The sequence below is a fragment of the Mesoplodon bidens genome (assembly GCF_964165515.1).
Source record: "Mesoplodon bidens genome assembly, chromosome: 6".
NCBI classification, from domain to species: Eukaryota; Metazoa; Chordata; class Mammalia; order Artiodactyla; family Ziphiidae; genus Mesoplodon; species Mesoplodon bidens.
Window position 1 is genome coordinate 13,882,671 of NC_138162.1, and position 21,461 is coordinate 13,904,131.

At 44.2% G+C, this 21,461-nt stretch overlaps 1 protein-coding gene across 4 annotated transcripts; it reads right to left on the reverse strand.

Moving 5' to 3' along the window:
* LOC308618639 (protein CutA homolog) lies at positions 1 to 21,460 on the reverse strand. 4 transcript variants are annotated; one of them, XM_081236781.1, is made up of 7 exons: positions 19,145 to 21,460; positions 12,865 to 13,013; positions 7,271 to 7,330; positions 5,564 to 5,609; positions 5,270 to 5,319; positions 451 to 529; positions 1 to 298 (listed from the first exon to the last, which is right to left on the reverse strand). In XM_081236781.1, exons 1-6 carry the CDS (start codon positions 19,232 to 19,234, stop codon positions 481 to 483), a joined length of 444 nt encoding a protein of 147 aa, XP_081092907.1. In that variant the 5' UTR covers positions 19,235 to 21,460; the 3' UTR covers positions 1 to 298; positions 451 to 480. The 4 variants fall into 4 exon arrangements, with proteins under 4 accessions (XP_081092907.1, XP_081092904.1, XP_081092905.1 ...); XM_081236778.1 differs by adding an exon at positions 1,362 to 1,691 and having other exon boundaries at positions 1 to 529; XM_081236779.1 differs by lacking the exon at positions 19,145 to 21,460 and adding exons at positions 1,362 to 1,691; positions 17,023 to 18,521 and having other exon boundaries at positions 1 to 529.
* Position 21,461: the final 1 nt, after the last annotated feature.

Sequence of the window (21,461 nt, forward strand, 5' to 3'; positions counted from 1 at the left end):
TCCAGACCAAGTAATTGACTTTATCGTGAAAGCAATATGGACAGTCCATTTGGGGTCCCCAGTACATTTTCGGTAGGGTTTACTTTACACAAGATTTTCACATGCACCAGAAACATCTGTCGTAAAAAAAAGGACATCACCATTATCATTTTCTTTCTTCTCCTGAGGCAGCCCACCAAACTCCCTACTATCACAGACAGGATCCTCTGGACCTCTGGAAGGGGCTCAGCCTGAAGGCGCTACGAGGTCTTCATGGAAGGGTCCTTGCAGATCCTCCCTCATTTTATATCTGGAGGAACTAAGGTCCAAGAAGCACAGAAGGTGTCAGAACCAGAGCCTGGCAACAACCTTCCCACACACCCTTCCCTCTTGAGAAGGAAGACCTAGGATACCGCAGATGTCTGTGGACTCCCACCCAAACTGCCCATAGTGTCCCCAGAGTGGAGTCACCTTGTGACAGAGCCATGGAAGCAGCCTAGATCAGGTCTCTCTTCTCACCCCACAGCGATCTTCCCTGTGGAGAAGACACCTGTGGAGCAGGTTTAGGAGAGCACCAGACAGAGTGAGCAGCCTTGGCTATCCCGTCTGTAACTCAACATGCCACCCACTTTCTGGACCTCACTGCAGTTCAGTTTCCTTTCCTATAAAATGGAGACTGGCTTAGGCCACTGGTTTACAAACTTTTAACAACAGAAACTTAGCTCAATACATAAAAATAATAAAAGCACAGTTGCACTGGTTGAAGTATGAGTAGCCCCCAGGGTGCCTTCTGTGAACCCCTGAGGTCCTGTGGAGCAAGTCTGAAAAGCACTTGTCTAGCAGTCCCCCTGGGTTCTTCCGACTTCAGGATGCTGTTTCAATGCTCTAGTGCAGAGGTTAGTATGGTGGGCTCAGAACCCATGTCTCCACTGAGCAAGGCACCAGAACCTTCTGACGCCTGCCCCTTCGGGCTAGGAAAGAGTCAAGACCTACTCCCAACCCGTGAGGCTGTGTCTAAGCCCTAATACTCCCCTAGTCCTACGTGCACTCAGGAAGCCCACTCCTAGTCCCACTTCCTCAGGACTCAGGAATAACAAACACCATCTTTAGCCAGAAGAAATAAAGTCCTGCTTGTCCCTGAAATTCTACCATTAGCAATTCATGCTTTCACATTAAGCACTTCCATTTCCCCTAGGTGGTATTCACCCCACACACTTCTGGGTGACAGGTCAAGAGGTCCATTCCTCATGAGAGGCAGGAGAGTAATAACATACTAGGCGCTCAATATAGGCTCAGTGAACGTAGATGACAAACCTCACCCTCCCTGCCGCCTCCCCTTGGTCCCCATACACAATCACCCTCGCCCTCCCACCCCCAGCCACCTTTACGCATGATGCCCTCAGAGACAAGATCCACTGGGTTCCTGCTTGGCCTGACTGGCCCAGTGTCCTCTTCCAGCCTCAGAAGCCTTGGACCTTCACCCTCCACAGGTTACTTAACTCCTCTGTGCTGACAAAAGCATGGAATCCAGAGATGCAAGGGGGCAGAGGAAGCCTTCCCTCCCCCAGAGAACAGCTGAGGAAGGTCAGAGTCAGCCGACAGGAGGCACTCATTCCTCCTCCATGCCCTCCTCCAGCCACTTTAAATAGTGCACATCTCCTTGGTCCATGGGAAGACTGAAGACCTCTGGGATTTCAAAAGGATGCACCAACCTTTGGAAAGAAAGCAGAGCTCTGTGAGTGACCAGGATTAGTCAGCCTATGCAGTAAAACCCAACTGGGCAGCTCACTTGAGGCCCTCTGCAATATGCCTGCAGCCCACTGCTCCAGCCCCACAGCCCACCACTCCTACGCCTGTTACCCATCCGTCACCAAGTGATGAGTCAGGCCGGATGGCTTTAGAGTCTCACAGACGTGGGCTCAAATTCTAAGCCTGCCACTTACTAGCTATGTAAGCATGGACAAATCACTTAATTTCCCTAAAGGCCCTGCAAAAGGGGATAAAAATAGTACCTATGTGACTGGATTGCTGAGGATTAAATGAGACAAGGTATATAAGGCACATACGTGGTACACTGGCGCTGTATGCATTCAGTAAATGTTAGCTACTGTTTTTATTACTATCCTCCACTCATCACTGTGCCTTCCCCAAACAACTCCCCCTTCCCCTGTACCTCTGTATTCTCTTCTCCACCTAGAAAGTTCTCCCTGTTCCTGCTGATAAATCAAAAGCCTCTCTGTTCCTCAAGGCTCAACTCAACCACTGACCTTTCCCCAGGGATCTTCCTTGACTATCCAAACCCACAGCAATCTCTCCCTTTTCCCCATTTCTTTCACCTAGTCCTGGCACAAAATGCCAGTTCTCTTCACTTTCCAAACTGAATAAACATAAGGCCTTGGGCCTTGGTCCCATCTGTCACACAGGAGTAATAATTCTCTGCTTCTTTTTTGCTGAGTTAGGCACTGTAAAGTTCTCATGAGATAGGATGCTTACTAAATCACAACATGTGTATGTATAGGTGCTTAAACATTAGCAGTAAGCTGGGTAATTTTATCTAATGCCTGAGAAAAATGAATTTTCTTATTTCATGGATACCTAGACCAGTGTATGTGTTTTTATAAGCAGACATACAGAATTCAGTGTATGTATGTCTGAATAGCATTCAGTATAAGACATTTTAATAACACTTTAGTATAAAGAGCTGTCACTGATACAGCAATTCATGTGTATACTTGACATAAATTCTTTCCAATATGCATTAACAACCCAAGGTACTAGTATAGTCCCCATTTTATAGATGGGTCAACTGAGGCACAGAAAGTAATTTGCATGCACTTATGCTACAACCAGCAAGCGGAGGAGCCAGGATTTGACGCTGGAGGTCAAGCTCTGGGGTTCACTGTCTTAACCCTGAAGCTGTCTTTCACCAGTCAGGCTGTAATTTCTCAACAGCACTGGTTCTACCAAAGATGCCCTATTTCCACACCTGCGCTAAGGCAGTAACAGGAGGGCCTTCTCTACCAATAGATCTGAGACCCAGTATAGCCATATAACCATAGAATCCTGCCTGGTTCCCTAAGATGTGAAAGGAAAGGGTTTTATCATCCAGACAGGTGACTTGCATCCTGGCTGCAAGGAGAGTCAACTTGGGTGCTTTGAAGAACACCATATTTGATCCCCATTCCAGATGAATTAGGTCAGAATCTGAGGTGGAGCCCAACTTGGTAATTTGAAAAAGTCTCCATGTGATTATAATATGTAGCCAACATCAAAAATCACTGGTTTAGACCAGAGAATCTCAAGCTTTTACTGTGCATAGGAATCACCTGGGGATCTTGTTAAACTGTAGTTTGATTCAGTAGGTTTGGGGTGAGTGTGAGATTCTGCATTTATGGCAAGATTCCAGGTGATGCCAATTATTACAAAACTACACTCTGAATGATAAATAAGGATTTACACCAGTGGTTCTCAAGTGGAGTCCACTGACCCCTGGGGAACTCCAAGCCTCTTTCAGGAGGTCCATGAGGCCAAAACTATTTTCATAGTAATACTGTTATTTATCTTTTCACTTATGTTGACATTTGCACTGATGGTACAAAAGCAATGATGGGTAAAACTGGTGGCACCTTAGCATGCATCAAGACAACGGCACCAAACTGTACTAGCTATCACTGTATTCTTCACCACCACAATACTTGCATTTTAAAAAAGTCAAATTCACTTAAGAACATTCTTGATAATGTGGTAAAAATTACTATTTTTATTAAAGTTTGACCCTTGAGTGTGCCTTTTTAATATTCTGTGTGACAGAATGGGAAGCATACATAAAGCACTTCTGCTATATACCTAAGTTCAATGGTGTCTTAAACTTGTCTGACTGAGACACAAGCTAGACTTTTCCCAAAGAATACCATTTTTACTTTCAAGCCTGAGTAACCATCATTTGTCAGTTTTACAAATTAAGGTTACTCAGGTTTGAGTATTAGGTAGACATTTTCTCAAATATGAACAAAGTGGGCCCATCACTCAAAACGAAGACAATTTATATCATTTAATGCCAATCAAAAAATTCATGTTTTGGGGGTTGGGGAGGGAAGGACTGGGAGTCTGGGATTAGCAGATGCAAACTATTATATATAGGATGGGTAAACAACAAGGTCCTACCGTATAGCACAGGGAACTATATTCCCTATCCTTTGATAAACCATAATGGAGAAGAATATGAAAAAGAATATATATATATATATATATATATATATAAATAAATGAGTCACTTTGCTATACAGCAGAAATTAAACACAATATTGTAAATTTTAAAAAATTCATGTTTTTAAGCAAAAATCAGAAGTTTGGAAAACCTGAATTTATCATCGTGAGCTTAAAAGTGTCCCAACACTTAAAGATGCTTTTGACAAGATCCAGCTCTCTTATTAAGCCAGATTTTGCAAAAATGTAAAATGATGCCATTCTTCTCACTTTTTTGTTTTTTGGAAAATATGGTTACTTTCCATAAAAATACATTACTAGCATACCCTGTTTTATTGCACTACACTTTATTACAGATACTGTGTTTTTTTTAGAAATTGAAGGTTTGTGGCAACCCTGCATCAAGCAAGTCTATTGATGCTACATTTGCTCACTTTGTGTCTCTGTGACACATTCTGCTAATTCTTGCAAAATTTCAAACTTTTTCATGATTATTATATTTGTTATGGTGATGTCTTCAGTGATCTTTGATGTTACTATAATTGTTTTTTGTTTTGTATTTTTAAATTAAGGTATGTACATTGTTTTCTTAGACATAACGCTATTAATACACTTAATACACTGCAGTATAAGTTAGACATAACTTTTATATGCACTGGGAAACCAAAAAAAAAATCATAAGATTCACTTTATTGCAGTGGTCTGGAACCAAATCTGTCTGAGGTATGCCTGTATTTATGTTACTATGTAATTGTTCTATTACTGTTAATTTAAATGAACTAAAAATACATATTTTAAAAACTTCTCAGCTTTAATTTCTAATACAGTAAACTTTGATATAACCCACATAAACAAAGGTCTTTGGGTCCTTAATAATTTTTAAAAGTGTAAAGGGGTCCTGAGACCAAAATTTTGAGAACCGCTGGTTTAAAACTCACTCACTTTACAGATGGAGAGTCTGAGGGACAGGGCCATACCCAGGGTCACATGGGAGGCTGGTGACTAAGCTCTAGGTCTCCTACTTCTCAAGCTCATTTCACTTAGTTCCCAGCATGTCCCAGATGGGAAGAGATTGCACTATTACCTGATGTAGCTGGACAGCATATGGACCTTGGAAGTCTTTGTCTTTATTAACTGTAAAAGAAAAAAAAAATCACTGCTTCAGGAGCTCAGACCCAGCTCTGCAGCTGCTCATTCATCTGGCTGTTTAGGAGACAGCATTCCTCCGGGTCCCCAGGCCCTGTTAGTAGCTTACAAATGAACCTAGGGCATCTTATGTGGGGCAAGAACCTCAGTTAATTGATCTTTGCTAATTTTTAATTGGAACCGTGCTCTCACTCTTTCCCTATCAAGGCCGCATCCCCCTATCCTCACTCACCAGCAGGATTTCAGTGGCTTCTTCTATTTCTCCATTCCAATAGTACCTGGAGAAGAGAACAACAACAACAAAAATTATCATGCTTACAAGATGAGTTCAGTGAAATAAACCTGGCCCAATTAGGTGACTTACTAAGGTGGAAACTTTAAAATCTTTCCAAGCCCATATTAAAAAGCCTAGAGTTGGCCAAGGCACTACAGGTCATCTAGTCTAAACATTCTAATGCACGCTTCTAGCACCTGCTTTAACTTTCCTGGAGGTGAGAGGCTCACCATCTCCTGAAAGGTTTTCACGTGAGATGGTTTTTCTTATGGTGTGCCAACATTTGCCACCCAATTGTTTTCCCCAACTTCCACATGAAGAACCACCTCAGGACAGCCCTACAGAAACTCCTATATGTTCTCTCCTCTAAACTGGGCATCTCCAGCTTTTTCAATGCTCATCCCATACTCTTGGCTTCCAGGCACCTCCCCATCCTTTGGACTGGTGCTATCTGTATCACTGACTCTCAAAGCTGAGTGCCCACCAATGGGTAAATGAAAAAGCACAGGAAGATTCAGGGAAGTAAGCCTTATAAAATATGGAAACAGGTCCAAAAGTTAAAAACAAAGTCAGTGACAATGTTTAGAAAAGAGTACGAGAACAGCATCATGGGAAGGGAAAGAAATTCGGCCTGAGCATGCCTATGCTGACCCAGGGCAAATCTAAGATGACTTAGGACACTGGCCTCATCTCACAGAGCTGTGGTAAAAGGATGAATTACAAGGAAGGATGAACACATGAGGGGCTAAAATTCTGCTCTAGCTCCAAAGCAGTAGCTCCCAGACTGGCTTTATGTGAATCACTTCCATAACCTCCTAAAAATTCAGATTCAAGCCCCATCCTCAGGGAGACTGATTGAGTAGATCCAGGAGGGAGCTCAGGAATCTAAAGCATAGCCAAATTTGGGAACCATAGCTATAGGTGATGTGAGACACTGAGGGAATGACACTGCTGGGCAGGGGAAAGCTTTCATTATATAGCACTTTTCTGTTCTGACCTTTAGAGTAGACGTCATTTCTCTCTCTCTCTCTCTCTCTCTCTCTCTCTCTCTCTCTCTCTCTCTCTCCCCCTCCCTCCCTCCCTCTCTCTCCCTCATCAGGGGAGGAAGGAGATGAGAAACAGGCTGATGAGAGAGATTAAGGCACAAGACAAATCCTGCAGTACTGGGATACTGACATATTTTGATGAGGTAAATGGTGCAGACCAGGCTTAAGTAAAGGAGCTGATGAAATGAAAGGAAGACAATACACAGAAACAGCCTGTCGCATATGCTAAACTCTCAAAGTTTTCCAGAGAATCCAAAAGTAATGTAAATTATAATCTTTGATATCCCTAGTTGGCTTACTCAGGGATGGAATGCCCAGTTTGACTTCTTTGCTAAAAGCAAGCTAATTGATTTAAACAAAGAATGTGCAGACAAGATTCACTGTTCCTAAACTGTAGATTTTTTTCTCCCCTCTCTAAACACAGCCTGTTTTTGCTTTTGTTGAATGACATAAACCCACTGGTTGATTTCCTCTAAACAGAGACTGACAGTGAACTACTGATTAATTAAACACCTTTGAGTTGTTCTTTGACAATTCCCCATTAGTTCAGTGCTCTTTCCACCAGGCAGGACCTGACCTAGCACTCCCACACCCTTCCACTGGCCACAGCCAAACTCACAGTGAGTATGCCTTAGGCAGGATGTTCACAGAGGCAGTCAGCTTCTTATCCAGTATAGCCCTAAAGCAAAGAGAGAGTGACAGTTACTGGGGCAAGTGTCCAGCAGCTCCTGGGAACTACTCCGGAAACCTAATTCTAAATAGATAACCATTTAGAGTGCCCCTCCCAACTCAAACCAACATGTTTCAGAGCTACTGTGCACAGAACCTCTGAAGACAGAGTTGTTTCTAAGTCCTTCCCTGGGTGGGGAGAGAAGTAGGGAAGCAGCTATGGGAAGGCAGTTTTAAAGGACAGGCCTAGTCTGCTTGGGGAATGGGTATTTATTAGCAATGGATGGAGAACAAAAAGACCTGGATTCCAATCCAGCCCTGCAGTAGGATGGCTGTGTGACCTTATGCAAGCTCTTTCTTTCATTCCAGAAATAAGTATTTGAGCACCTATCCAAGACAGGCACGACCCCCTCACTCAACCTGACTGCTGCTGTCCAATCAGAGGACTGGTTCAGTCGGTGGTTTCCAACTCTTTTCACCACCCGAAAACTCCTTTTATTATGTCACCTTCTTCTCCCTTTCTCTCTCGGATATGTACTAGGCTGACAGGGTTTCTGGTCTGTAGATATCATGTGACCGCATGGAACTGATATAACTCCAAGGAAAAGCAAAAAAAGGCCTCCTATCCTATGTTTGTCTTTGGCAAACACAGGCTCTTTTCACTTTTTATTTTTGTGAAGGTTCCTACCACAACCCTAAGAGCACAATCATCATCACCTTTGCAGACCTCTAAAGACTTTCTTTGACAGACCACAGGTTGGAATTCCTGCTCTGAGAGCCTGACTCCTGTGCAGAGCCCTGGTGAACACAACAAAAAGTGCCTGAACTAGTACAAGTGTCATAGAAACAAAAGCACCACCAAGTCATCGATGCAAAGAAGTGTCCCCAAGTATCAAACCTCAAGCCCTCGGAATCAGGCAGGCCCTGACAACCCCCTCTCAGGTCTCAGTCAGCCAAGGGGGCCTGGTCTCAGTTCTCTGAAGTGTGTGGCCCCTGCCAGATAACCCTAATCTGAGCCCTGCTTACTGATCTCTCCTTCCCTTGACTGCTGCCAAGAGAACTGACCTACTTTCTCTTCCCCTGAGCTCCAGGCTGAACAGTGCTCTATTTAAGGCTCCACTTTAATGTGGTATTACCACCACCCTCATTCCCTTGGAAAGTTCCAGGTGGTACATAAATCTCTGACTGTAAGGAGAGGCACACGGCACAAATTTGTTTAAGCAACGGCTGCAAGTCTTGCTCACTCAATCAAATGATCTGCTGAGAAATTACACTTCATTGGTTCTGAAGGTGGCACGCAAACACAGGGAGTGAGTTAAACCTCTAGAAAAAAATAATCCATTGCCTCACGGGCCTCCAATCTCTTTGGTAGTGTGAACTCCTGAGTAATCACAGCAACCTGTCCTTGGGTAAAAGACTGTAAAGTAATGGAGGACTGTGTTATTCAAAAAGCTCCTGTGGCCAAACAAACAAAAAACAAAAACAAACACACACACTAAAGCCCAGCAGTGAGTCACAGACGGAAAGCTCATGCCCTTATGCTCATCTGAGTAAAGCAGAAGACAGAGCTTCTGGGGTCTCCAGAAACTGCAAAGTTCACAGACTAGAGGCTCACAGACCAGATATATGGTTTGGCTCTCACGGCATTTAAAAAAACCTTGATTTTGCTACCAATATTTACTGTCAGGGTATTTCACATTAAAAAAATACACATTACCTAGCTTCTCACCAAAAAATGAATCTTCTAACGTTTTGGACCTGTAGTCCTACAAGGTCAGGTTTAGCTAGAGCTGAGCAGGGGCGAGTCCCTCTAGGCACAACATATGCTTCTCGGGTCAGTCAGTTTCCGCTGTTCTCCCTCTCAACACCTGGGACGAGTAAGGGTTGCTAACTACAGTCATTCTTCAGCGCAACACCCCAGCCCACTTCACTCACTTAAGTTGCCTGCTTGTGATATCTCTGTCTGTGACCCTGGCCTAATCCAATTCCCTCTCCCTACGTATGAAATCAAAGCCCAGAGAAGGAAGACTTGTCTAAGGTCATATGTGGTGTTGGCAGCTAGAAGGAAACTAGAATCCAGGTCTCGTGGTTCAACATTCAGGTTTTCACCCTAGCCCCAATAAGAGACTTTTCCAGTTTAGAATGTATCTGTCAATGAAGAGCCCTAAGAACACCGCCAGGAACCAGAATGGAACTGAACCAGAACTGAGAGGCAGCAGACCGAACGCCAAAGAGCCCTAAAGAAGAAAGAGCGCTAAACTGGAGCTGAAAGACCTCGTCCCAGCACTAGTTCCGCAGGCAGAGCTGGGGTTCCTGCCGGCTAACATTTGTGGGGCCCTCCCCACCATGTACCCACTTACTCTCCTTCTACAAATCCTGGAAGCGAAACCTGTTTGCCTCTCTTCTACCCAAATCATTAATGAAAAATACTGAACGGAGGAGCTGAGGGGAGAGCTCCACTGCCGCATCACTCAGGAGAGTCCACGTGAGACTTCCAGCTCAGCCGGTGGGCTGCACACACACTGCAACCTCCCTCTTACACCCCACACCAGAAACAACAAAACACTTCTTCACCGTGCCAGAGCACAGTAAGGAGAACGCTTTATGCACTAGAAACTAGGAGGAGGCCCTGAAGAAAAAAGGCAGTGCTGAGACATGCATGGGAGCATGTAGGCGGACTTCCTAACTTAAGAGCCTCCGAATCTTTTAAACATTGGCAGTGATCTGGCTTTCTTGGCCTCCAGCAACCTGGAGAATTTTGAAGAATATAAAATTACAATTTTTTCATTAACATAGCCATAGTTTGAATCATACAAGTTGACCATCCTAAAAATTCTTCTTGAGGTGATAAATTATTCTTAGAAACTGATTTTAACTGTTGAATCCTACATTGTACAAGTATTTCAAGAATCTTCTTAGTTTTGCCTACACCTGCTATGTAAATATGTATGCCTGTTATTTTATTTCCTTTGTTCCTTATTACAGTTATACTGTTCCTTTGTAAATAAATGTGCCTTTTTGAACTTGGGGCAGGAGAGTGGGGAGAGAAAATGAAAGCAACAGTCTGTAATCTAGATGTAATGGGAACCAGAGCAGGCAGGAACTTGGAGGCAACCACCAAGGTAAATAGTTGGAATGCCACAGCAGGAGCAGGGAGACCCCCTAAATCTCCCATGGCCCAGGCAACAGTAATGGGATGTTTGATACAGGCAGAGCAGTGAACGTGGGAATTTTGGACAAAAGGCAAAACACTGTCCTAATGGCTGGCGACAGCCAAGGACAAAAGGGAGAGTGCATGCCCAGAAGACCAGTTACTTGGGTACCCCAGCCAGCAGAATGTCCACATGCCCCCCACACACACTGCAGAGTGCCACCTAAGGTCAATTCCTGCATTTGTTTCTGCACTTCCTCATAAGCATAGCTAAGAAGATGAGAGAGGTCAAAGTATTTGAGGAAAGTCAACACCATGAGAGACTTAAAATTCAACAACAAAAGAATTTACATGAGGATAACTGAAACCAAGATTTTAAAATAAGTACAATTATGTATACTTGAAAATTGCTAGGAGAGTAGATCTTAAAGAGTTCTTATCACACAAAAAAGTAACTGAGATGATGGATGTTTAACTAACCTTATTGTCGTAATCATTTTCTAATATATACACATATAAAATCATCATGTTGTATACCTTCAACTTACACAATGTTATGTGTCAATTATATCTCAATAAAGCTGGAAGAAAATTAAGCATAAAATAAGTATAATTACTATCCACAGAACGATAAAGCAAGATTATTGCATTTATAAAACAAGATCAAACAATTACAAAGCAAGAGCAGTTGGTTATTAAAAACAATCTGAAATCTTGAAAAGGAAAACTATAAAATTCAGTCTAAAGAAAACTATAAAGTTCAGTCACAGAAAACAAATTCAACATCTATCTATAAGGAGTTCCAGGAAAGCGTGATGCAGAAAGAATAGAGAGAGTAGAGAGACTATATTTAACAAAGTAATACTTGAACATTAAGACAAAGAGAAACTCCTAAAAACTAGGAGAAAAACCAGGGAGAAAAAGCATTACCTATGAAGGAATGAGACCCCATTCCTGACCTCTCATCAGCAACCTTGGATGCAAAGACAATAGAGACCCCTCTCCAAGCTGGTACTGATCCATTTACCTGCACTGGCCTTTCAACTACTGTCTTTAGAATCCAGGCCTAAGAATCCTTCTCCTCCTGATACCCAACACCTCACAGATGTCAGCTGAAGTTGTTCCCTGACAGGACCCAGAGTGGCTAATCCAGGGGTCCAGTGAGTTCAGCCCAGATCCTGGGTATACCAGAAGCACAGAAGGGATTTCAATTCCTAGCTGCTAAATACAATACTAGGTCATATTTCTGGAGTAATCACATGTTCTTTTAGACAAGAGCTGTTCTCCAAAAGTAATGTAAATAAGGAAAAAATAGACATTCTGGTTAGGGGCAGGAAAGATGGAATCAAATGCAAAGTTAACCTGTGACCATCAGTTTGGAGGCTATGTGCCCCCAAAGACTGAATTCAACACATAAAACACTGTAACTTAAGCTATCATCAAACTTCAAGAATGCTGAGTTGTAGAGCAAGAAGAAAGGGAGCCAGGAGCCAAATCCATTACCCCTCAGCCCCACTAACCCTCTTCAAAGCTGCAGCTGTAAAGGACTGAAGGGCAGGGGAGCTTCCCTAGCAGTCCAGTGGTTAGGATTCGGCGCTTTTACTGCCGTGGCCTTGGGTTCTATCCCTGTTCCGGGAACTAAGATACCGCAAGCCGCAAGGCGCGGCCAAAAAAGAAAAATAAATTTAAAAAACTAAAAGAGAAGTGAAGGGTAGAAATTCAGATACAACAAACATTTTTTGAGCTTCTACTACATTTGAGATACTGGAATAAGGACTGTACATATATCATATAATCCTCTCAACAACACTGTGAGGTAGGTGGCATTATCCTAGTCTATAATTCAGAAAACTAATGTTTAGAGAAGGGAAGCAACTTGCCCAAGGTCACACAGCAAGTGGCAGAGCCAAGATTCAAACTGTTCTGATTACAAGTCCAGTGCTCCTTCCGCCACAGCACAGCTGCTTTTAGAAATCTGCCATATACTTGGAATTGGTCTCCTCCTGCTCTTGGCATGGTGAGCACCTCTGGGGCTGAGCAAAGACTATCTCCAAAAAGAGAGCTGGGTCGGGAATTAGGACTCTTAAATTCTCAACCTGCAGAGTTCCACTGTTGTCTTATCTTAACACCTTGCCCAAGCCATCTCTCTCTCTGGGTCTCATATCACTTTTACGCCCCCATGCACCACTCAGCATTTTCAGGCCCAGCAGCAGGATCCATCTAAGTGTCATTCAGCCATGCTTCTCACATCACCCCAAGCAGACAGCTGTGTAGTTCATCACTGGACAGATGGGGTTGTCAAAAGCAAGAGAAGTACCCCCAGAGTGCCCCCTCTGGAGCATCCTGGTAGCTCCCAAGCCTCCTGGGGCAGCACCTAAGCCCCTTCACCATACCTGGCAATATCTCTGGCAATCTGCTCGTTGGGACAGTTGACAAAAACGATGGAGTAAGTGCCGGAGACATAGCTGCCAGTGACAACTGAAAGGAGCTGCTGGCTAAGGGTCCTGAGCATGGAGTATGTCAGGAAAGAAGCAGTCAGGATCTACACGGTGGGAAAAGAGAAGCACAGATCAGCAGTGACATGGTCAACTCACTATTTGCCAGCTCAAGCAGACTGGAACCAAAGCTGAGCATCATATTTTCATCCCTATTTCCCATCCATAAAATAATTCCTGGGATCTGTATTGAGTTTTAGTGCTTAAAGTTTTCATGTCTAGATTATTTGCCTCTGCATTTTACAAATGGTAAAAAAAAAAAAAAAAAGAAAAAAAATAGAGGCTCAAAAATCAAGAAACTTGCTCAAAATCACACAGCTTTGGGAATTCCCAGGCGGTCCAGTGGTTAGGACTCGGCGCTTTCACTGCCGGGTTCAATCCCTGGTAGGGGAACTAGGATCCCACAAGCCATGCAGTGTGGCCAAAAAAAAAAATCACACAGCTTTTAACTGAAGCCAAGATTAGGAGTTGAGTCTGGATAACTTGAAATCCATTCCTACTGTACAAAACTGCTACTGGAGGTAACGCCAATCGGCATCCACTGAACTATCATCCTATGGAGATTATTATGAATGGTAAGTTTTACACCTGTCGATGTTTTAGGGAGTTAATTTCACCTTCGTTCAATTGTGTATGTGACAGGTGCTACAGGGAGTCTAGTGGAAAAGGAAGGCTAATTCTAAAGCAATGTGACCTGTGCTACTGTGACAGACAACTGGAGGGTCCAGGAGGAAGGCTCTACCTGTTGGGGACAGGAAAAGGCTTTGAAAAGAAGGTACTGTCTAAGTTGGAACTGAAATAATAAGCAGAATTACAAAAGAGGGAGATATGATAATACGTACAAACTCAAGAGGTATGTAGGGACAGATAAGCTATCTAGTCTGCATGGGTCTTAGTCTGTGGGCAAGAGACTGGGAGGAAAATGAGACTGGCTAGAACTATAAAGGGTCAGGCTAAGGAATGTAGGGTTCGTACTCAAGTGATAAGGTGCTTTTGCAGGTTTTAAAGTAGAAGAGTAATAATATGATTAAGCTGAAGGAGGATGGGGAGTGACCAGAAGGCAGTCTATTCAAAAGGCCATTACAATGTTCCAGGAAAAAGACATTAAGATCTTGAGCTAAGAAAATGGCAGTGACACTGTGAGAGGAAAAGACAGTCAAGATATAATTTTTCTTGCTTTTTTAATGACAAACTTTTAAAATAAGAGGAAATGAAAAGAACTGGAGGACATCTTCTATTCCAGGGTTCTGTGCTGGGGGGATACAAAGGAGTCATTAATAGGGATAGAGGCAACTTGCAAGGAGTCCCGCTGTGACTCAGGCAAGACTGAACAAGAGCGTGCTTCTCCTGCCTCCCAGCCAGGGGCTCACATCTCTCTCAAATAAACCTCTGTCCTCCCACTCCTACGTTACTGCCCGGCCCTGCCTGGCTCCTACTTCTTGGCAGGGCCTGAGTAGCGTTTTTATGTCTTTAGCTTCAGTTTGACTAGAAGCCTGTCTGGGGTGGGTTTCTCATTCCCTCCCACTACCTCCAACACCTCCAATCCAACACACTAGTCCTCTGAACTAAACCAGTGACCACACAAGAAAAAAAGAACCCAGCTTTTCAATGAAGCTTTTGGTGACAACTCAATTAGATTATATAGGAAAAATCTAAAGGCACTAAAGAGCGGGATTTAAATCCTAGTGCCAGTACCGCTGCCTGTGGTCTTCAACAAGTTACTTCCTTTGCCTTCTATAAATGTTATCTAGAAACTGGAGATTATGACATCTGTGCTGCCTGCCTCAGAGCTGCCATGGGTTCAAACAAGATAGGAAAAACAATATAATCACTAATCCAATAAAGGAAGGGACTGTGGTTTGCTCATCACTGTGTCCCCAGGACAGTTCACGGCACACAGCAGGTTCTCAAGAAATAACTTGTAGACTGGTGAATTAGTACACCAGCAAGATGTTGACATTGAGACAAAATAGCCTTGTGAAGTAAGTAGGGCTTTTGGGTCACCCACAGAGCTTTTGGCAGAGAATCGGACAAACTAAAAAACTCTAAGGGGTCAACTACATGACTCTAAGGTGGCTTCCTGTACAGACTCTAAACAAAAGGAGTAATGGTCTGTCCCTCAACCAAAAAAACCATTCCTAAGGAAGATCTAGGGCATTTCAGCCAGCAGTTATCAGCGTAACACAGGGCTAATAGGATAAACTCACCTAAAATGTATTGAAACTCTTGTATGAACTCACAGTCAAAAAATACTAAGAGGAGGCTTCCCTGGTGGTGCAGTGGTTGAGAGTCCGCCTGCCGATGCAGGGGACACGGGTTCATGCCCCGGTCCGGGAAGATCCCACATGCCGCGGAGCAGCTGGGCCCGTGAGCCATGGCCGCTGAGCCTGCGCGTCCGGAGCCTGTGCTCCGCAGCGGGAGAGGCCACAGCAGTGAGAGGCCCGCGTACCGCCAAAAAAAACCAAAAAACAAAAAACTAAGAGGTACTTGGGGCCCTCGGGTATTATCTAAGACAACCCTTCATTTAACAGATAATGTTACTGAGGCAGAACAGACAGAAATTCTGTGACAGAAGCAAGACTTAAATCCAAGACTCCTGCCTCCTTTTCTGGGCTCTCTGAACTGCAAGGAGCACGACTAGGAATTGATACAGTGGGTTTATTTCAGCTTCACTTAATCCAGCGCCTCTCAACTTGGGGCAATTTTTCCCCCCAGGGGACATCTGGCAACATCTAGGGACAATTTTGATTGTCATGACTGGGGAGGAGATGCCATTGGCATCTAGTGGGTAGAGGTCAGGACTGCTGCCTAACATCCTACTGTACCATCAATCACACTGAAATACAGACAGTTGTTTACATATGTCACCCTCATTAGACGTGAGCTCTTTGGCCTCATACATTTCTGTATCCCCAGCACTTTATAACCGCCTGACAAGGAGTATGGGCTTGAGAAATGTTTGTGAACCATATCAACAAAGAATCAGAAGCATGAAAGGTCGGTTTGGAAACAAAAGTGGACTACAGTATATTAGAACGTGATATTATATGAATGCAAAATACACACATCACCATATTCCCTAACAGAAACATTATAACGGGAAAAGATTTACTGTAAGTTTATAGCATTTTCATATATATGTCTTTACTATATACCTTTTCTAATTTTACATTCGTTTAAAATATTTTATGTACCCTTTCAATTATTTCATTCTTTTTTCGTCCTGCATTATTTGCCTAGCCTTTAAGAGATTATGGTTGACTTTACTATCTGTGTTAAGGCAGAAGGGGCCTCAGAAACCACCCAGTGGTTCTAAATTTGTAATCCATCTAGTTTTAAGGAATCTGTGAATGCTCTGAAATTGACATTGTGTTTATACACTTTCCTTGGGTGCAAATCCAGACTTGCACTCACACACATACACACACAAAATCAAGAAATGTCCCCAAAATGTTGAGCCACTGATTTGTGCCAGTTAATTAAGGGCCAGAGAGGGGAAGAAATCACCAAAAAGTGAGGAGCAAAGCTGGGCTAGACCCTTAGGCTTGTGGCCCTCCCACACAGCTCTCCCTTCCACCACCCCCGCACCCCACCCCACTCATCCCCCGCCCACTGCGACCACCAGCACCACTGTAGGGACTCTAGCCACTGCCAACTTTAAATTTTAACATACTTCAGAGATGAGAAAACAAAGCCCCCAGAAAGATGAGATGGTAACTGCACTGGAAAGAGGGAAAGAACCTATCATGTGACCCTTACATGAGAACTCACCAGCAGACACCCCTCACCACCCCAAGGACCCTGGCAGGGAAACACAGCCCAGTCCCTCCTCACAAGGCAGGGCATAAAGAGGTGCTGGTAATCTTCACATTCACACCACAATCTCCAAGACACAGGGTGGTGCCTCCAAGGATTTTTACCATCCACCCACTACCTGCCCACCCCCAGCTCAAAATCCCAGGAAGAGTAAAAGAGAAATGCACGTTCTTCCCTCAATCCCCAGGTTGGAGGTTTAGAGGTGAGAGGGTTCATAGCATCGTAGCGTGGAACACTCACCAAGAGGCATAAAAGGACAGAGGGCCGCGGGCAGCCTGGCAAAGGGCACCGTGAGCCCAGCCTGTCCATGGCGTCGCTGGTAATTTAGCAGCACAGCCTATTGGAACTGTGGCCTGAGGCCGAGTTGCTGCTGGCTGATGGGCGGGCACGAAGGGCCTGAACTGCCCTCTCCCCTTACCACCTGCTGCCTGCCCCACTGCCCAGCCAGGTCCCAGCAAGGCTGGCCGGAAGGAGATAGTGGAGGGGGCGGGGGAAAAGGGAGTAATTTTTCACTGGGCAATTCTCCTTCTGGAAACATACAACCCAAGCACCATATGCAAACCTCCAACCCCTGCAAAAGTAAAAATACTAATTTTCCCTTCCCATTCTAACATACACATACAAAAAACCCATAAAATCCCCAGAGATGTACAGATTAAAAGACCTAAGTTTCTTAGATATATAAAATCGTCAGCCCAAACACAAACACACATACACAAAACTCTTCCACTTTGCAGGGGTCGCCAACCCCCGGGATCTAATGCCTGATGATCTGAGGTGGAGCTGATGTAATAATAATAGAAATACAGGGCACGATAAATGGAATGCGCTTTAATCATCCCGAAACCATTCCCCCCCACCCCCCCCATCCTTGGAAAAAACTGTCTTCCACGAAAACGGTCCCTGATGCCAAAAAAGTTGGGGACCGGGCTTCCCTGGTGGCGCAGTGGTTGGGAGTCCACCTGCCGATGCAGGGGACACGGGTACGTGACCCGGTCCGGGAGGATCCCATATGCCGCGGAGCGGCTGGGCCCGTGAGCCATGGCCGCTGGGCCTGCGCGTCCGGAGCCTGTGCTCCGCAGCGGGAGAGGCCACAACAGTGAGAGGCCCGCGTACCGCAAAAAAAAAAAAAAAAAAAGTTGGGAACCGCTGTAGAGGACCATCCCACCAAAAAAACCCAAATAAATGAAGCACACACATGGCTGCCTTCCCTTTCCTGTCCCCCACACATCACTCCCTCCTCCCAGGATCTCCCTTCTGATTTCCTCTCTGGCTTAGAGTACACACTCTGGCTGCTGATTGCTCTCCCTGTGAACTCATGTCTTTCCAGGCCAGCTGCTCTGTGCAGTCTTTCCCAAGGTTAATCCCCACAGTCCTCTCTTTCCCCTAAGGCACTTTGTCCACATTTCCGTTGCAGCATTTAACATCAACTATTAAACAAATCTTTAAAAGCAGCAAGCTAAGGACTGACTGTTGCCCTTTGGGGATGCAGAGTCCACTGTTGTCAGGGTTTCCAATTTTTTAATCCAGCTTTTTAATGTGAAATATCTTAATTTTTAAATGACGACACTTCAGGGGAAGAAATTGAATACACAAGGCCATAAGTAAATTTTAAGCCAAGGAAACTATTCTATAGCTTGACTGTGGTAGTGGTTACACAAACATTAAAAAATTCAACAAACTATACACTTAAATTGGTGAATTGCATTGTATGTAAATAGTACCTTAAACAAAGGAGGCGGGGAATGCTGAAAACCAATTCAAAATTGTTTTAAACTGGGCAGACGAAACAAAACACACCTGTTAGCTAAATTGGCCTGCAGGCTGCCAGTTCACAGCCTCTGTGTTTATTTTAATTACCTGTTTACCTGTCTGTCTCATTCCTTGGGACTATAAATTCTTAAAGGCCTGATACACTTCCTGGCAAAGTGTCTAACAAAGTCAGCTGTAGCCCTAGTCCTATCATTTACATCAATAGCTATGTGAACTCAGGCAAATAACTTAACCTCTCTGAGCTTTTTGGGGTTTTTTTGGTAAAGGAAGGGCTAATACCTCCTTCATAGGTCTAAAGTGAGGATTAACAGAGAAGATTAATATAAGAGTGCTTTATAAAATGTAAGACCATGTCAGCGTTTCATGAGCAAGTAGTCTCATGTCAACTACCAAACAAGGTTAACTCAGAAAATCTCCATTTGTGATTGAAAAACTTAGCGTGTGTGAAGAAAACAGGGTTAGAGAAAATGAGGCTGAGTGATCCTAAAAAAAACCCCTTTATATTCCAAGTCCACTAAAATAAATCAAGGCAATGATCTTTTAAATCTATTACATTAATAAGAAAGGCCACTGCTAATGACCATTTTACCTTAGATCCTGAGATGATGTCCCAGAGTTTAGCACAGGATCCCACAGAGATTATGTTCAATAAATGTTTGTTGATTTTAAGGATGGTCATGATGAAGGCGATGCTGGGGCAGCAGGGGAAGGATGGCAAGAGATGAACTGTTATTTGGAAGAAACTGCTTCTGGATTCTCTTCTTATTTCAACTGAGGCACTTCTACTCTCTTCAGGTCCAATTCCAAGGTTAGATTCCAAAAGTCCAATTCTGCATTTATGGCCTTGGCAGATTCTTCAGATCTAGTAAGAGCCTCAGTGTCACTGCCTGAGATTATAAGTTCTTCTTCTGGAGGCTTCTTACCCTCTTTCTCTCCTCCTCCTTACTGGATTCAGATATGGACTCAGAATCCTCTTCAGAGTCAGATTCTGTACCCATCTCTTTCACCCACACTACTTCCTCTTTATTGTTTGTGTCTTCCTTCTCTTTCTTCATCTCCTTTGCTTTATTTTGAAGGTTCTTCTGGGCCTCTTTATAGGTATACAACAATTTACTGAAATCTTTTTTAAAGGTCAAACTTCAATCCAGTAAAGAACCCATATCAATTGCAGCTTCAATGAGGTCTGACACCTGGTGTAAGACAGAATTGTTTCCTTAAGCTCAACTTTATCTCTGGTTCCAGAGATTTGCCTTCTTCCTCATCTACAGATATAGACTCTCTCTGTTATTGCCAAAGCTTGAAACTTAAGTAGCTTATTAATTTCACTTTCATCAATATCGATGAATTTAAAGCCCATCCATTTTCAGACTTTATGGTTTTTTTCAGCATCTTCATTAGCTCTAGGGAAACCTGCATAATCATTCACAACATCATCCCAAAGGTTCCACCAGGCTTTATTAAGAGAGGCTGGTTTTTATATCGTCCATCACCTCTTTTATTACTACCAAAGCATCAGCAAAGTTGTACTGTTGCCATGTTTCTTTCAAAGTGAGGCAAGGTTTTTTTTTTCAAAAAGTCGGCAAAGTAGTCAAATATATGCTTGGTGTATTACCTCCTGAATGCTTCAATTATACCCTGATCCAAGGGCTTAAGAATAGCTACTGCGCTCCAGATGGAGAAACACAATATCATCATTGGGATGAGCAAAGAATGGAGTCTGGGTGACTGAGACCTCTGTCCAAAAACAGCAACACTCTGAAGGCAAGATTTTTTTCTGTTAAATAACTCCAGGTTCAATGAATAAAACAATTACGAAGCCAATCCAAAATGAGGGCAGCTGTTAATGATACTGTTAGTGATCGCCGGAAAATAGGAAGGCGTTTTATATTTTTTTCCATGAAACAGGTGCTACTTCATAAAGCAGCAATGGTTTTGTCACCTGCGGCACTGGCACAAAAAATGAAAGAAATCCAGTCCTTAGCTTCCTCTAAGCTTTCCGGAATTTTGTCTTTTTCCCCAAAAGTATGCGAAGGCAAGCACTTCCAAAACAGGCTCATCTGCTTGGCGGTGAAGACCTGCTGAGGTACAAAGCCACTAACTCTGATCAGTTTCTGGAGTTGCTTGGAATACGTGGGTGCCGACTGGGTATTTAACGGTTCTTCCCTATCAACCTCGAATTCAGCAGCCTATAGCGATTTCTAAACTTCTCCAACCATCCCTTGCTCGCATGAAACTTCTCTGGGTTGCCCTTGCCAGTGGTTTCCACCAGTTGCATGTAAACCCGTTTGGCCGGGCTGCAGATGGCCTTCAGCGTCAGAGGCTGCCCCCTCCTCCTTTGGTCTAATCCTAGACCCCAAAGATTAATTCGTCTCCATCTTCTCGATGTTTACCTCCTGAGGAATGCACAGCATCTAGGAGCAGACGGGTGAAACACTCTCCATGCTGGTCCTGACCGCCTCCTCGTTTTGCTTAAGGGTGCGCAAACCCTTCTCCCAGCTTCTCGAGAATTTTCATCTCGTCTTCCAAAGACATGACCCTCCGCTCCTCTTAATACGTGTCTAGCCCGGGAGCAGAATGCCCACCGCCTCCGCCCCGCCCCGGGCGGCCTAAGCCCCTGCCCAAGCCGCAGCGGCGTCCATCATAGCCGCTGCCGAGAGCCTGGTTTTAGAGCCAGGGGGCCGCCCCCAAGGCCGTTCAACCTTTGGCTAGTCCTCATTCTCACCACTCCGCTTGCCGGGCATTTACCCAGCCTTCGTTCTCAGTGGGACAGAAGCAAACCAGCCGGAGAGTCGGACGGCAGGACCAACTGAGCAGCGCCCAACATGACGCCGCGATGCGACCCCGTAACCACCAGCGACTCTAGTCAGCCCCGCTCTCGCGAGGCTTGGCAGCCCCCGAGCGCGCGC

Bases quoted from the DNA above. Each gene is read 5' to 3' on its own strand.
- LOC308618639 (XM_081236778.1), bottom strand. From the start codon at position 19,234: ATGACCATCCTTAAAATCAACAAACATTTATTGAACATAATCTCTGTG. The intron at 7,331-12,864 runs GTATGGTGAAGG...TCTTTGCTTTAG, and splicing joins ATTGCCAGAGATATTGCCAG to GGCTATACTGGATAAGAAGC. The intron at 5,320-5,563 runs GTGAGTGAGGAT...TTTCTTTTACAG, and splicing joins AAGCCACTGAAATCCTGCTG to TTAATAAAGACAAAGACTTC.